We start from the raw sequence: 17032 nt of genomic DNA, 5'->3' as shown, positions 1-17032 counted from the left end.
AGAGCTCCAGACCCCTGCCCACACCTGTCCACACCTTTAGAGACATCCTGTCACCTGACTCGCTCCAATCGACCGCGCTGAGTGTGCCATCTGTTTCTTTCTATTTTGAGTTCTAAAAAGATAAAAACACTGAACGCTGCAGAGGGATTGATGAGTATAGAAAGGCCATTATTGTTTCATTGTCACCCTCCTCTGGCTGGATGTACAGGTTTGGGCTTTGCAGAGGATTCGAGCGCCTGCATGCTCCACCCTCTGCCCCCTACCCGGAAGCCAAGATGAAGATTTTGCCCAGGGAACCAAGTCTGGTTTTTCATTGGCCCAGGCCTGTCTGATCCTGTGTGTCTTAAACTAAGTGAAGTCACCTCTCTGCAGGGGAGAAACAGTGTCTGATACCTCCTGGCCTTGTAAGTATCCTCAGGTCTCAGCTCAAATGCCATGTGCTCAGAGAGAACTTCCAGGACCCTCCAGTGTAAATGCCCTCTTTTCACACGTGGTTTTCTCTTACTGGGGGGTACCGAGGTGGCTCAGTGGTAAAGAATCTTCCTGCCAATTTAGGAGACACGGGTGTGATTTCTGGGGTGGGAGATCCCCTGGAGGAAGAAACAGCAGCCTACTCCAGTATTCTTGCCTGGACAATCCCATGGACAGAGGGGCCCGGCAGGCTATAGTCCAGGGGATCGCAAAGAGTCGGACATTACTTAGCGACTGAACAACAACAGCAACAACAGTTGTCTAACTCAGCTTCGTCCACCCTCATAGAACATTAACATTAATATATAACTGTGTTACATATTCATTCGTTTTAATGTCTGTTTTCCCAGAAAAACACGTGCCTCATATCAAGCAGGACTTCGTCTTCTTTGTTCTTCTTTGTTTGAACCCCAGGATCCAGAATAACATATGGCACATGGTTGACCCTCAAGAAATCCTTGGGGAATGAATGATGGAGTGAATAGGTGGGAGGTGGGGCTGGGAGTGGAAAAGAGTAATGATGACTCATATTTTCAGAATTAACAACAGCAAGCATCAGAGGGCTTGTAAAATGTGCCAGGCACTGCTTAAGCCCTTTATGCATAATAACTCATGTAAATGTTGTAACGTACAGTTGGGGGATACTGTTACTGTGGAGAGGCGGAAAATGAGCTCTAGAGAGGCTGGCCACTTGTTCACGGTCAGAGAGTCGTGTGAGGAGCCAGGACTGAAGTTCAGGCATCAGATTTTCAAATATACCAAATGGCTCTTCTACGATGAGCCCTGCTTACAGCCGGCACTTCATGCGTTCTTCTTGCCCAATTTAATTCTCACAGCAGTTCAGCAAGGTTGGTATTATTTCCTCCTCAGCTGGATGACAGAATGGATTCAGAGAGGTTGCATAAGCTGCCCTGGGTCACACAGCTAGCTCAGGGCAGAGGCGGCATTTGTGTGGCACGGGCTGTCCAGCACCTGAGACAACTGCCCTTGTCACTGTCCTTTCAGAAGTTTCAACGGAGCCGGGATGAGCGAGCAGGTTTCCTGGGACTCAGCGAGCGCCTGCCTGACACTGCTGACCCGGCCCAGCTGGCCTGATCGGCAAGAGAGTCCCTGCCTGGCGTGCTGAGTGCTATTCTAAGCCGAAAGTCAAGCAGGATAGCAGAAGCTGCCAGGACCTCTGCGTGGCTGACACAGCCGGAACAGACTCGGACAGGATGTTCCCGAGGGCAAGGCTCTGTCAGCTGCCCTAGGCTTGGGTGGCTTGCGTCATTCCTTGCCACTGCTCCCCCGTCTCTGCCACTCAGGCCCTGAGAGCAAAGTGCAGGAGAAAAAGCACAGCATCGGGCTTGGAGGCTGTGCATAGCTGGGCTCGAATTCCCGCTCACCACACACTAGCTTTGTGACCTTGGGCAGATTCCTTTACTTCTCTGAGCCTCAGTTTCTTCATCAATGAAATGGGGAGAATCATTCTTACTGCCTTGTTGCCCATATCGGTGAGCACTGCCCTCACCTCTGAAAGCTGGGACCCAAAGTCACGAATGTCCCCAAGCAGATATTCACAGGTTTGTATCACAGTCAGATTTGTAGCGAGAGAAGAAGCTAAAAATGCCTCTTATGGAAACAGAGCATGAAATTGGGAATTCTTGCAGGCTATAGCTGTCCTGCCTCTGTCTGTCACCCCTTCACATGTTACACCACTCTGCCTATGTCTCCTGCACACACACACACATGCACAAGCACTCACACACACACACACACACACACACACACACACACACAAATGCCAAGTTCTCCCACATATACGTTCATATTTCCAGACACACATCCCAATCTTTCCAGATATCTACGCAATATAAGTCACACCACATAGACATCTTCTATAACCACCACACACACGTACACACTCCCTCATCTTGACAAACTCCTGGGGCACCACGGCAGCAGCACAGTAAGGGGTAACGTGGCACAGATGGAAGAAATTCGAGGGGCTGGAGCAGAGTCGTGGCTTTGCTAAAGTCAACAGAGGCACACCATGGACCTCTCTGAGCCCCAGTTTCTTCATCACGACAGTGGGGGTCACAGAACCCTCCTCTTCAGGTTGTGAATAGAATGAAAGATCATTTTCATCAATTGCCTGTCTCAGCACCTGGCACACAGTAGGTGTTCAGTAAATGATACGGCAGTATAACGTGAAGTCCTCCAGGCAAAGCGAAAACTTTCTCTGTTTAAGCCTAGCCAAGTGCAAACTGTTTAAATATTTATAAAACCACAAATGAACTTGACAAGACTTTCTATTGAGAATGTCTTATCCATGTGATGAAGGCTGAGCCTGACCTTTATTTTGCTCAGTGGGGGTTTGGCTAGAATAATTGCTGATGACCTGGGGTCTGGGCATCTCTGGTTGGTTTCCTTCCTTTCAGTATGAAGTCAGCCAGTGCATTCTTGTTCTTCCCCACTGGTTCCAAATAACTCCTTGTTTTGGTGTCTTGATTGACAGGTGGCTTTCCTTTCATTTCTTTGTGGGTCTTCCCTCCAAGGGCTCCAGCGCTCCATCTGCTTCTTCCGGTGGTTGCAGTTGATGCTCAGCGACATTTCGCTTTCTTGGCTTCCTCAAGAAGCTCTTGCAACAAAGTCCCTGACCTTAGGGAGCTCTAAGGAAACCAGGCTTGAACCCAATTCCAGAGAACTCCATCTGTTGAGGGTGTTTGGTGCCTTAATCTGCATCCAACAGACTCTCAAGGGCGTGAGTTCTTCAAGGGCTGATTATTCAAGCAGCAGATGACTCATGCTCTTGGTTTCTCTCCCACTGGCCTTTTGCAGAGGCTCAGATGGGAAATGGACCTTGTAGGTCTCTCCTAAATTCTATCCTAAGGCAGGGGTCACAACCCCAAATGTTTTCAGAGGTCCAGCAGGTAACGTAAGTGTCAGAGTAGAGATGAATAAATTGGAGAGTCCATTCCATGTCTAAAGGCATCGAATCTACCAATTAAAACCAAAAAGCAAAACAACCAACTGACCACTGTCCCAGCCCACTGGCTTGCTGGTCAGATTTGTCTCAGGATCAGCCAGTCTGTGATCTTTGCTCTATGAGTTTTTCATCCCCTATTTGACTTAGTTTGAAACTCTCTAGTGGAAGGGTTGTCTTGGTCTGGTCTCCCCGACAACTGACCTTGCCTTTGTAGTGTCCTTCCTTGGCAAGGCCTTTCTTCTCTCCACTTAAAAAGTTTCAGCAAAGGAACTCACCATTCTAGTTTGTCCATAAACCTTTAGTGAGCAAGACCACAGGGTGAAGGCACCAGGGCCCAAGGATTGGTGGTGACTAAGACTGACGTTGTCCCTGCTCTTGTGGGTCTCACAGCCTGATGGCCCCATCACCATAGGGTTCCACATAGTGCTGAATACAGAGATATCCCCTGAGGGTGTCCACGGCCCTGGGTCTGCCCTCTGGAGTCTCACAGAGCAAGGTCAGTCCCTCTCGTGCGATAACCCTTCAGGTCTTCAAAGGCATCTTTTATTTCCCTCTTGAGTTACCTTTTTCTAGGTGGTGAGAGGGTGAACCAAATGGCTTGATTTTTGTGTTGTTTTTTTTTTTTCCTCTCCATTTCTTACCTTTCACATCCACTCCATTATCGAGTCCTGTTGACTCCAATCTGTAAAGGTACCTGGGATTCATCCACTTCTATCTCACTGTGACATCTTAGGCCTCCCCATCAGACCCTTTCCTGATGACCTAACTAGTTTCTGGCTTTGTGACTCTCTTATCCACACTCTGTTATTCCATGTCCAGTTCTAACTGTTGCTTCCTGACCTGCATATAGGTGTCTCAAGAGGCAGGTCAGGTGGTCTGGTATTCCCGTCTCTTTCAGAATTTTCCAGTTTATTGTGATCCACACAGTCAAAGGCTTTGGCATAGTCAATAAAGCAGAAATAGATGATTTTCTGGAACTCTCTTCCTTTTCCATGATCCAGTGGATGTTGGCAAGTCTTTCCTCTGGTTCCTTTGCCTTTTCTAAAACCAGCTTGAACATCTGGAAGTTCACGGTTCATGTATTGCTAAAGCCTGGCTTGGAGAATTTTGAGCATTACTTTACTAGCATGTGAGATGAATGCAATTGTGCAGTAGTTTGAGCATTCTTTGGCATTGCCTTTCTTTGGAACTGGAATGAAAACTGACCTTTTCCAGTCCTGTGGCCACTGCTGAGTTTTCCAAATTTGCTGGCATATTGAGTGCAGCACTTTCACAGCATCATCTTTCAGGATTTGAAATAGTTCAACTGGAATTCCATCACCTCCACTAGCTTTGTTCATAGTGATGCTTTCTAAGGCCCACTTGGCTTCATATTCCGGGATGTCTGGCTCTAGGTGAGTGATCACACCATCATGATTATCTGGATCATGAAGATCTTTTTTTTGTACAGTTCTTCTGTATATTCTTGCCACCTCTTCTTAGTATCTTCTGCTTCTGTTAGGTCCATACCATTTCTGTCCTTTATCGAGCCCATCTTTGCATGGAATGTTCCCTTGGTGTCTCTAATTTTCTTGAAGAGATCTCTAGTCTTTCGCATTCTGTTGTTTTCCTCTATTTCTTTGCATTGATTACTGAGGAAGGCTTTCTTATCTCTCCTTGCTATTCTTTGGAACTCTGCATTCAGATGCTTATATCTTTCCTTTTCTCCTTTGCTTTCTCCAAAATCACTGCAGATGGTGATTGCAGCCATGAAATTAAAAGACTCTTACTCCTTGGAAGGAAAGTTACGACCAATCTAGATAACATATTAAAAAGCAGAGACATACTTTGCCAACAAAGGTCTGTCTAGTCAAGGCTATGGTTTTTCCAGTGGTCATGTAGGGATGTGAAAGTTGGACTGTGAAGAAAGCTGAGTGCCTAAGAATTGATGCCTTTGAACTGTGGTGTTGGAGAAGACTCTTGAGAGTCCCTTGGACTGCAAGGAGATCCAACCAGTCCATTCTAAAGGAGATCAGTCCTGGGTGTTCTTTGGAAGGACTGATGCTAAAGCTGAAACTCCAGTACTTTGGCCACCTCATGCAAAGAGCTGACTCATTGGAAAAGACTCTGATGCTGGGAGGGATTAGGGCAGGAAGAGAAGGGGACAACAGAGGGTGAGATGGCTGGATGGCATCACTGACTCGATGGACATGAGTTTGGGTGAACGCCGGGAGTTGGTGATAGACAGGGAGGCCTGGTGTGCTGCAATTCATGGGGTTACAAAGAGTTGGACACGACTGAGCGACTGAAATGAACTGAACTGAACTATCCACACTCTATTAGCATTTGGTCAGATTAGGTAACACTTTCCAAAGAAGGCTCACACAGCACTCAAAAGGGTGCCCTGAACCCTACCATACTCCATGAGACCCAACTACTAGGCCCTGGCCCCAGACCTTCTCACATCACTCATCACTCTTCATCCTTGGAATGGGAAGTGTTCCAGATTCATGTCCCCCGCACAACCCGGGCTTCCCATGTGGCTCAACTGGTAGAGAATCTGCCTGCAGTGTGGTTCGATCCATGGGTTGGGAAGATCCCCTGGAGAAGGGAAAGGCTACCCACTTCAGTATTCTGGCCTGGAGAATTCCATGGACTGTATAGTCCATGGGGTTGCAAAGAGTCAGACATGACTGAGCGACTTTCATTTTCCCTTTCTTTCTTTCCACAACCTCAGAATGAGCCCTTATTTGGAAACGAGGTCTTTGCAAATGTGATTAAGCTAAGATGAGGTCATACTGGAGAGAGAGAGTCCTAAATCTAAGGACTGGTGTCCTCATATGAAAAGAGGACACAGGCCCTTATAAGGAGGGGGAAGGTCATATGACTAAGGCAGAGACTAGACTGATGTGGCCACAAGCTAAGGAGTGCTTGAGGCCACCAGAAGCTGGAAGAGGAGGAAGAATTCTTCCTAGAGACTTCAGAGAGGGCATGGTCATGTTACTGCTCTGATTTCAGATTTCTGGCTGCCAGGACTGTGAGAGAAGGCATTTCTGTTGCTTTAAGTCATGCAGTATTTATTATAACAGCCTTGGGGGACTGAGACAATCCTCTAGCCCGACCTTCCTGTTCCACGGGCACCTCAAGCTCATCCTCACCTTGTCTCTGCTTGTGCTGTTCTCTCTCTCCTGAATTGCCCTGCCTCCTCCCCACTCTCTTAGGATGACTTGGTCCTTCCCATCACTCTGTTGCAGGCCAGGTGTGGGCATCTCCCCTGATCACACCTGCCCTTGCCAGCAGCTACTAGCAGGTAACCTTTGCTCACCCATCGGAGCAGCGCCGTCACAGTGTGCTTCTGTACTGGGCTGTTATCTCTCTGCCCCCATTTGAATATAAGCTACATGATGGCAAGCCCTTGTCGAGGTAATCCCCCAGAAGCGTCCCAGGGCCTTTTAGATGTTTATTGCACAGTCTGTGCCTGAGAAATATTTTTTGAGTGTTTGTTGTGACTCGGACAACAGGAAGGTTTAGTTTGCTTTGCTCAGACAAGGCTGTCCTTTTGTAGGCAAAGGCTAAGGCTTACTTCACTTGCTGTAGTGTTCAGGCTTCATCCGTGTGGCAGCATGTGTCAGAATTTACTTCCTTCCGAAGACTGAACAACATTCCTCTATATGTATTCACACAACATTCCGCTGTACATACAGACCCCGTTTCCCTTGTCCATTTATCTTTTGATGGAGTCTTGTGTGATCCCAACATTCCGCTATTATAAATAATGTTGCTATGAATGTGACTGTGCAGCTGTCTTCTTGTGACTCTAGTTTGCATCCTGTTGGTTACTTAACCCCTAAGTGGAATTGTTGGATTTCTCTATATATATATGCACACCTATGTAAAACTTTAAAATCCCAACTCAGTCTTGCACTAGCGAACTTATTACATGCATCTTACAGACGAGGTACCAGAAGCTGGGGAGGCCACATGCGTGTTTCAGAGTACTGGGGAGTGGGCCTGGTCTCCAGATGAGGACAGCAGGACCCTCCGAGCGCTTGGGGTCAGTGTGTCCTACCGCAGCCCTCCCGCGGCTGCCCGTCCTCGGGAGCCGGACAAGCCTGGGCTCACCTCATTGTCCCGGTCCTTCTCCAGGAAGTGGCGGGCCACGTGGCTGGGCAGGATGTTCCTCAGCATGTTCTCATTGTGCTCCCTCAGCTCCTTCATCTCGTTGATCTCCTCTTTGGCCTGGACTCGCCACAGGAAGTCCAGGCGGGCCGTGTACTCCAGCTGCGGTTCAGGGGACAGAAGGGAAGGAACGGGTTCAGACACACGTTTGTGGGAGGTGGACAGGGTTTCTCCGGAGCCCTCCACAGGTGAAACAGAGCCCAAGCTGAACATTTTGGGAGGCCTTTTGCCTGACACCAAGAGATCAGAAGATAAGTAGGTTTTACAGGGCTGTGTACCTCCCCTTCCTAGCACTGGGGCACCTAGGATTTTGCCATTGATTCTTTCCTCCACTGTGCTTTGCAGGTGCTGTGAGGTCAAGGTTCTTCCCCCAGTTCAATATCACATCCTTACCGTATAGCAACGTTCCTGGCACAGGGCTGGTGTTCCATTAATATTTCTTGACCCAACAAATAAATTACAGTAGTAAAACCAGCTAACACGTAGGCTGTGCTCATTAGATGGTGCCAGGAACTTTTCTAGGGAATATACATATATTAATGCCTTTAATCTATACAACAAGGATGTCCTAGTGGCTCAGTGGTAAAGAATCCACCTGCAGTGCTGGAGACGTGGGTTCAATCCCTGGGTCAGGAATTATTTAGGAAGTTGTAAGTAGAACATATGAGTCACAGTAGGTATTTAATACCTATTAGTTCCCTCTTCTCCTAAAATTCTGTTTGATTTTTAATTTTTAAAAATTGTTACTCTTTCTTAAAAACTTTATCTTTTGTATTGGGGTATAGCTGATTAACAATGTTTTGATAGTTTCAGGTGAACAGCAAAGGGACTCTGCCATACACATACGTGTATCCACCCTTTGCCAACTTCTCTCCCATCTTAGCATTTCTTTTCATTGGAAAGAGGACAGTTTCCTTTTCTAAAAAATCTCAGAAATCATATTTATGAGGGCTTTTAGTAACGTCATTATTTCAAAGTCTTTAACTGTTGAAATGAACAATATGTTGCACCATTAAACACATGGTTAGACGCCCTGAATTCAAGGGCTTAAAAAAATTCAGCTATTTTTTTTTTCTTTGTCTTATGTGCAAGTCTCAGTGGATGACAAAAATATGAAAAGGCAGAGGTGCAAGGTTATTCTTTCAGCAGAATTTCTAATAGCAAAAGCTGGAAACAATCCAAGTGCTCATTTTGGTTGAATAAACTTACATACAGCTATAAAAAGAAACGAAGAACATTTCTCTATATGTACTTTGATGGGTTGGTATCTAAGGCGGAGAAATACATGCACAGTTTGCCATTATCAATCTAAGGAAAGGGAATATCTATATATTTCTCTCTCCACATATATATATATTTCTTTATTTATTAAAATCGAAGTACAAAAATATAAAAAATCATTACAATGAGACGAGGAAGGTGGGGTGAAGGAACAGGGATACATTTAAACTTTAAAAATTATATCTTGTTTTATAATCCTGACTTTTGAATCATGGAAATATTTTACTTAATTATGAAACTGGATGGAATTTTTAAAAGCTCAAACAAACAAGCAAACCTACAGGTATAACCACACAGAGAGGAATTATTCCAAATATCTTTTAACACAATAATTTGCAGACACGTTCATAGAGAGAAATATTCTAAGGCTAAAAAGAGCTCGACAAGAATCTTCAAAGTGTTTACAACAATCACCTGGTAGGTGGTGGTATCTGTGGTATTATTGTTAGATTATTGTGGTTTTGGAAAAGACTCTTGAGAGTCCCTTGGACAGCAAGGAGATCAAACCAGTCAAGTACTAAAGGAAATTCCTGAATATTCATTGGAAGGACTGATGCTGAAGCTGAAGCTCCAATACTTTGGCCACCTGATGCAAAGAACTGAGTCATCAGAAAAGACCCTGATGCTGAGAAAAATTGAAGGCAGGAGAAGAAGGGAACAAAAGAGGATAAGATGGCTGGATGGCATCACCAACTCGATGGACATGAGTTTGAGCAAGCTCAGGGTTGGTGATGGACAGGGAAGCCTGGTGTGCTGCAGTCCATGGGGTAGCAAAGAGTTGGACATGATAGCAACTGAACTGAATTGATTGTATCTGAGGGGCTTCCTTGGTGGCTCAGACAGTAAGGAATCTGCTTGCGATGTGGGAGACCTGGGTTCAGTCTCTGGGTTGGGAAGATTCCCTGGAGAAGGGACTGACTACCCACAGTATTCTTGCCTGGAGAATTCCATGGACAGAGGAATCTGGTGGGCCACAGTCCATGGGGTCACAAAGAGTTGGACATGACTGAGCAACTAATACTTTCACTTGCATTGTATCTGAGTTGCAAGATACAATGAATAATCCTTTTCAGCTTTTTGTGTTCTGATTTCCCTTCCCAAACCATTTAGGAACTGGCTACATGAAAACAGTACCAAGGGTTTGTGTGCCCTCAAAATTCATATTTTGAAATCTTAACCCTCAAAGTGATGGTATTCAGAGGTGGGGCCTTTGGGAGGTGTTTAGGTCATGAGGTTTGAACTTTCATGAATGAGATCAAGGTCTATAAAAGAGATCCCAGAGATGTCCCTGTGCCTCCTGCCATGTGAGGATGTAGTGAGAAGCCTATGAACCAGGACGTGGGCCCTCCTCACCAGACACTGAATCTGCCAGCACCTTGGCCTTGGACTTCCTATCCTCCACTGGGAGAAATAAATTTCTGAGTTTATAAAAGAAAAAAGAAAAGAGTACCAAAGGAACTAACAAACATTGTTTAAATGTTTTGTGCCAGGCTCTTAACACAGAATGATAATTAACACGGGCTGAGTCCTTGTCTTGAACTGGGCACTGTATTTAGCATTTCAAACATACTGAAAGTCTTCTAATTACACCATGGCTCAACAAAGCAGGTACTTTTTTATGCCCATTTTATAATTGAGGAAACAGAGGCACAGGAAGGTAAAGTCCGGTGCCCAAGGTTTCACAGATAGAGGCTGGGCTTTGAACTCAGGGCATTTGGACTCCAAGCTGTGGCTTTTAACCCCTGCACTCTACGAACATGACTTCATTCAGCGGTTCTCCAACCCTTGATAGATAACTATTAGACTTTTCCTTTTGCAGGTAAAGAAATGGCAGGTTTGGGAGGTTGAGCATCTCAAGGTCATCTATTCTTCCAAGAGCCTCAGTTCAGTTCAGTTCAGTTCAGTAGCTCAGTCGTGTCCAACTCTTTGCGACCCCATGAATCACAGCACGCCAGGTCTCCCTGTCCATCACCAACTCCCGGAGTTCACTCAAACTCATGTCCATCGAGTCGGTGATGCCATCCAGCCATCTCATCCTCTGTCGTCCCCTTTTCCTCCTGCCCCCAAATCCCTCCTACCATCAGAGTCTTTTCCAATGAGTCAACTCTTCACATGAGGTGGGCTAAGTACTGGAGTTTCAGCTTTAGCATCATTCTTTCCAAAGAACACCCAGGGCTGATCTCCTTTAGAAGGGACTGGTTGGATCTCCTTGTAGTCCAAGGGACTCTCAAGAGTCTTCTCCAGCACCACAGTTCAAAAACATCAATTCTTTGGCGCTCAGCTTTCTTCACAGTCCAACTCTCACATCCATACATGACCACTGGAAAAACCATAGCCTTGACTAGCCGGACCTTTGTTGGGATGCAAATTTAATAATTTGGTCCCAAGGCTTGGGTCTTTCTAAGCTGCACAATCCTAGTGCCTATCTTTATCAGACCCGGAAGTAAGCAACTAGAGACCTGACCTCATTAATCTCTATCTCTGTGAACAGGTGTGATGTCCTTTGCTCTGAAGGGAGATCTGAGGCCAAGCCCAAACCTCAGGGCTGCAATGAATCAGGCACGAGGTGGGAGGCACCTGGCTGTCTGTTCTCTTCTGTCCAACATTCAGGATGTTCACCTGCCTCAGAGGAGGAGGAAGTGTTTGGCGTATTGCTTTCACATATGTGCAGGATGAGAGTTCCCAATTATTCGCTTACATAACCACCTCCGTCACTCTGGAGATGTACAATTACACATGCTCCCACTGGGATGCTGCTGTGTACCAGGCATCAGTGGGGATTATTCAGGCTTTAATAAAAATAGAGGGCCTCTGAGTCACCAGGGAACACAGTGGGAGCAGGTAACAGACCCAGGAGTGGACGGCCTTGATCCGGATGAACAGGACTCTGATGGGCGTCATGAAATGATGCTTGAGGTGATGCAGTTCTGCAGAAAGGTATCCTCTAACAGACAGGCAGCACCACGTGGTGGAGAGGGCGTGGACCAAGAAGTTGGAGCATCTGCATCCCTGTTTCTGTTTGGTTCTCCTTTGTGACTTTGTGACCTCAAGTGACTTGAGTCTCTGCTGCTGCCTTGTGACCAGATGGATAATAACACTTTCTCTGTTTGTCTCAGACTCTTGCTTCCAAAGTAAAAATTAATAGCTCACGATGTTTGAGCACTTACTCCAAGCGCAAATCACTGGGAGAGGTGCATTATAATTATATTCTCATATAATACTACAAAAAACCTGCAAAAAACAATACTACAAATACTACAATATTACAGTTTTTTCAATACTACAAAAAAACAGAAACTGTTACTATCATACCCACTTTATAGGTGAGGAAACGGAGATACAGAAAGTTAGATAAATGACTGAATGTCACTTATCTATTGAATGGCAGAGTTGGGATTTGAATAATATCTACCCCATTCCAAAGGGTACATCTGTAACTGCTACAGTTATGGGACGCAGCTATGTCATTTTAAAACCTTTTGAGGGACTTCCTTGGTGGTCCATGGGTTAAGACTGCTTTCCAATGCAAGGGGTGCGGGTTTAATCCCTGGTCGGGGAACTAAGATCCCACATGACTTGCAGCCAAAAAAACCAAAGCATGAAACAGAAACAGTATTGTAGCAAATTCAATAAAGACTTTACAAATTGTCCACATTAAAAAAAATCTCTTAAAAAACCTTTTGAAGGTTAAAATTAAAAAAGAAAATAATCAGATATCACTTAAGTACTCAGGCCCTCATTATTCACTTACTTGCTCTTACTTTATTCATATTCTTCATGAGATAAGGTTATCTGCTTTTGCAGGACAAATGGAGAATAGAATAAACTGAATCAGATTTCAGAAGAGCTTTGAGGAGGCACTAAGAGGCACAGAGTAATCCTTAAGGCGACAGGGAAGATAGAAACAGCTTTCCTATTCTAAAATGAGGACCTCCCCCCTCCAATTCTGAACTTTCTCTTAGCCATTTCTGAGAATTTCTCACTTGTCAGTTTAAAACCCATGTGATGGAGTATACCTACACTTTTCTATAGGATTGCCTTGTCTGATTCTGTTTTCACAGCCCTCAAATGGCTTGTTATTTGCATGTCAGATGAAGAATTTCTCCCCTGTAACCAGAAGCCATTAGGATGTGGAGGACATGATCCCAGCTCTCAGGGAAAACCAGAAAGACCTAAGTAGGGGGATACTGCCAGCGGCCAGACTTTGACCTTTGGCTTAGTGTTCCAGCTGAAACTGAAAAGCAAGGTAAGGTCATATTGCAGGACTGAATGCCCTTGGTGTTGTGAAGACGCACAGACAGTGCTTTTTGTTTTTCCCCTGATCGCAAAAGTGGAAAGGTGGGCTCTGGAGACAGATTTGGGGTTGAATTCTAGTTCTCTCACTTTCCAGCTCAGTAGCCTGACTTCCTTCATCTGTAAAACAGGATCCGTTGTAATGACCATTCAGGTTGTTGAGATGATTCGATAATACAGGTGAAGTGCCAGACACATAGTAGGAGGCTATCCATGTTAACTCTTGCCTTCTTTTCTTCGATTGCCAAGTTTAGTTTTATTGATTTTGTCCCCCTGAGTACATTTTTACTATCAGGCTTCCCAGGTGGTTCAGTGGTGAAGAATATACCTGCCCAGCAGGGGACACAGTTTCGATTGTTGGGTTGGGAAGATCCCCTGGCAACCTACTCCAGTCTTCTTGCCTGGGAAATCCATGGACAGAGGAGCCTGGTGGGCTACAGTCCATGGGGTCACAAAAGAGTCAGACGTGACTTAGTGACTAAACAACATGTTACCAACCCGCTTTATTACAAATAACTTTTTGTATGTATCTCTAGCTTCCTGGGGCTTTTGGCTGTTTCATGCCTGGTTTCTCAGGATTCATTACCTCCCTGTCTCCATGGTGACTTCTCAGTGGTATGTTTCTATTTCTGCTCTGGCTGATAGTCTTCTTGGTTTTTTCCTTTCCTGGTTACTTTTCTTTTTTTGAAGTACACACACACAGAGACGGACTGGGATCCAGAGCACAGCAGTGAAGCAGACGGCCTTGCTCTAGCAGAAAGTGACGAGTGTTGCTGCATTCACGGTCCGCGTCCGCATGGAGAAATCCTACCAGTTGTGGAGGACAGGTGACATCTCTTGGGTGAGGCCTGGTGTGATGCTCCATGCAGAAGCATTTCCTGCTTCTCTGACTCTTGAGGTCCTTGGACAAGGCTGGTCCATTCAGAGCACATCCCACACTGCATTACTTAGTGCCCACTCTCCTCCAGGAGACAGGAAGCCTTGGGGCTAGGGATGGGGTTTTGTACGAGGCTATCCACGGTGCCCACCCCAGATCCTGGCAGACGGGGAAGTGGCATCAATACTACAGGCACTTTATACACTCAGGACAAATCAGTGATGAAGTGCCTCCTCTATCTCTGAAAGGCAGTGCTCAAAATGCTACGTACAATCATCTCAAATGATTCTTCAAAACAGCCCTAGTCAGGAATTACTGTCTTATTTTAAAGAGGAGGAAACAGAGAGTCAGAGAGAAGGCCACAAACTTCTTGGAGGCAGGGTGGGATTGGAACCTTGGTTAAGATGGTCCTCAAGCCGGACTGGGAGTTTGGAATAGACATGTACCTGTGTGTGTGCATGCTAAGTTGTTTCAGTTGTATCCTACTCTCTGTGACCCTATGGACTGTAGTTTTCCAGGCTCCTCTGTCCATAGGATTCTCCAGGCAAGAAGTCCTTGGAGTCCGTTGCCATGCCTTCCTCCAGAGGATCTTCCCCACCCAGGAATTGAACCCACATCTCTCATGTCTCCTGCATTGGCAGGTGGGTTCTTACCACTAGCACCACCCAGTTGGCATGTACACATACCTATATTTAAAATAGATAGCCAACAAGGAAGAAGGAAACAGCAACCCACTCCAGTATCCTTGCCTGGAAAAGTCCATGGCCAGAGGAGCCTGGCGGGCTATACAGTCCATGGAATTGCAAAAGGGTCAGACATGACTTAGCAAACAAACAACAATTGTATAGCACAGGAACTTTGCTCCACACTCTGTGCTGTTGTGAGTGTGTGTTAGTCGCTCAGCCATGTCTGACTCTTTGAGATCCCATGGACTGTAGCCCACCAGGCTCCTCTGTCCATGGGATTCTCCAGGCAAGAATACTGGACTGGGTTGCCATTTCCTTCTCCAGAGGATCTTCCCAACCCAGAGACTGAACCTGTGTCACCTGAGTTGCAGGCAGATTCTTTAATATCTGAACTCAATATTCTGTAATAACCTAAATGGGAAAAGATTTTGAAAAAGAACAGATACATATATAACTGAATCACTTTGCTGTACATTTGAAACTAACATAACATTTTAACTCAACCATACTCCAATAGAAAATAAAAATGAAAAAAAAAAAAAAGCCAAAACACAAAAATCCCCAAACCTGATTTACACAACTTCCATTGTTATTGTTTGGTTGCTAGGTTGTGTCAGACCCTTTGTAATCCCATGGACTATAACCTACCAGGCTCCTCTGGCCATGGGATCTCCCAGGCAAGAATATTTGCGTGGGTTGCCATTTCCTTCTCCAGGGGAATCTTCCCGACCCAGGGATCGAACCTGGGTCTTCTATATTGACAGGAAGATTCTTTACCACTGTCCCATCAGGTCAACTTCCATAGTAATAGTTTTATCCAGGCAACAGAACTGGAAGAGATCCCAGTTGGCCTCAACCAGAAATTGAAAGCTCTGTGTCTTTTTTTTTCCCTTATAATCATTTCATTGACGGAGATGCACCTAAAGGGAATGAAGACCATCTTGCTCTCCAAATCATCTCCATCTTAGTTTTTTTATTAAGTGTTCCATACTAGGAATTGCTTTGTTAAGAATCACAACTTGCTGGGAATTCCCTGGCAGTTCAATCTTTAGGACTCAGTGCTTTTAATTACTGGGGCCTAGGTTCAAACCCTGGTCAGGAAACTAAGATCCTACAAGCCATGCATGGCTCAGCCAAGGGGCAAAAAAAAAAAAAAAAAAAAAAGGAAAGAAACAAAAGAAAATAAAAGAAGAAGAAAAAGAAGAATCGCCACTTGCTGCAAGCTACTAAAAGTCATCTATGCAGAGATGAGTGGTGGCCCCCAGGCCAGTTTTATGGCAGCGGGAAACGCCAGGTAAGCACAGGCAGGCAGAGGAAGACGCCAGGTTACCTGCTGTCCATGGTAGAACACAGCCAGAAGGAACATGGCCATCAGCAGCAGCGACGCTTCCTTGGTCCCCAGGAAATCTCTGTTGGGAGGAGAAATGCAAATCGTGGCGCGGTTATTGACAACTATGAAGCGACTTCAAGGAGACCCATTATGAGACTGAGATTCAGACTGGAGTGGGATAAAAAGAAAGCAGCAGCTGTTTTCTGAGCTCTCACTATATGATAGGGGCTCTCTGAAGGCCTCCATATAAGCTAATCAGAAACCAGTTGACCCCCAAGGCCACAAGGTCATGTAGGCCATACCTGGTGGAAGACTCCAAAGTCTAGCATCTAGACAATGCATTCACATTAATAATGAAGTCTTCTATTGCAAAAAGCTTTTTTTTTCCTAAATTTCAAGGCGCTGTTACACTTTCTTGTCACAAAGGTCCATGTGAAGACAGACATTCTCTTTCTTCAGTGTTGCCCCATTTAAGAGACAGGCACATCGTACTTGCTATGTGGCAGTGCCTGTTCTAAGTGATCTAAGAATCACACTTAGGTTTTTATAAAAAGGTCTTTTTGCAATTTGGGGCACTGTTGTTCTCCTTTACAATCTCTTTTCTGCATGGCTGCTAGAGTTTTGTTTTTTCAATACGACGAAAGCCAGAAAGATTGAGGGCAGGAAGAAAAGACGGCAACAGAGGACAAGGTGGTCTGATGGCATCACTGACTCAATGAACATGAGTCTGAGCAAACTCCAGGAGCTGGTGAAGGACAGAGGAACCTGGCATGCTGCAGTCCCTGGGGTCGCAGAGTCGGACACGACTTAGTGACTGAACAACAGCACCAGATCACACTACTCCTTTGTTTCATAGCTTCCCAACCACCAGCATACACATACTCAGAACTCATTCAGAGGAAACTTGACTCTGATGTGTTAAAGGACACAACAGGGCCTTCAGAGATGAGATGCAGTGCTCAGAGAGA

The 17032-nt window shown here is 45.5% G+C and overlaps 1 protein-coding gene across 3 annotated transcripts in view; it reads right to left on the bottom strand.

The window, feature by feature from the left end:
- The window catches only part of ADCY8 (adenylate cyclase 8), a 235114-nt gene that overhangs the window by 11440 nt on the left and 206642 nt on the right, over nt 1–17032 (bottom strand). For all 3 annotated transcript variants that reach the window (XM_027972893.3, XM_027972894.3, XM_027972895.3), the window contains 2 exons: nt 16065–16143; nt 7541–7699 (listed from right to left, as the gene is read on the bottom strand). In XM_027972893.3, coding sequence (XP_027828694.1) covers nt 7541–7699; nt 16065–16143 — 238 coding nt within the window. The remainder of the gene's footprint in view (nt 1–7540; nt 7700–16064; nt 16144–17032) is intronic.

Source organism: Ovis aries, chromosome 9, assembly GCF_016772045.2.
Source record: "Ovis aries strain OAR_USU_Benz2616 breed Rambouillet chromosome 9, ARS-UI_Ramb_v3.0, whole genome shotgun sequence".
NCBI classification, from domain to species: Eukaryota; Metazoa; Chordata; class Mammalia; order Artiodactyla; family Bovidae; genus Ovis; species Ovis aries.
The sequence above is the reverse complement of the archived record's forward strand: the minus strand, read 5'-3'. Positions and strand labels throughout refer to the sequence as shown.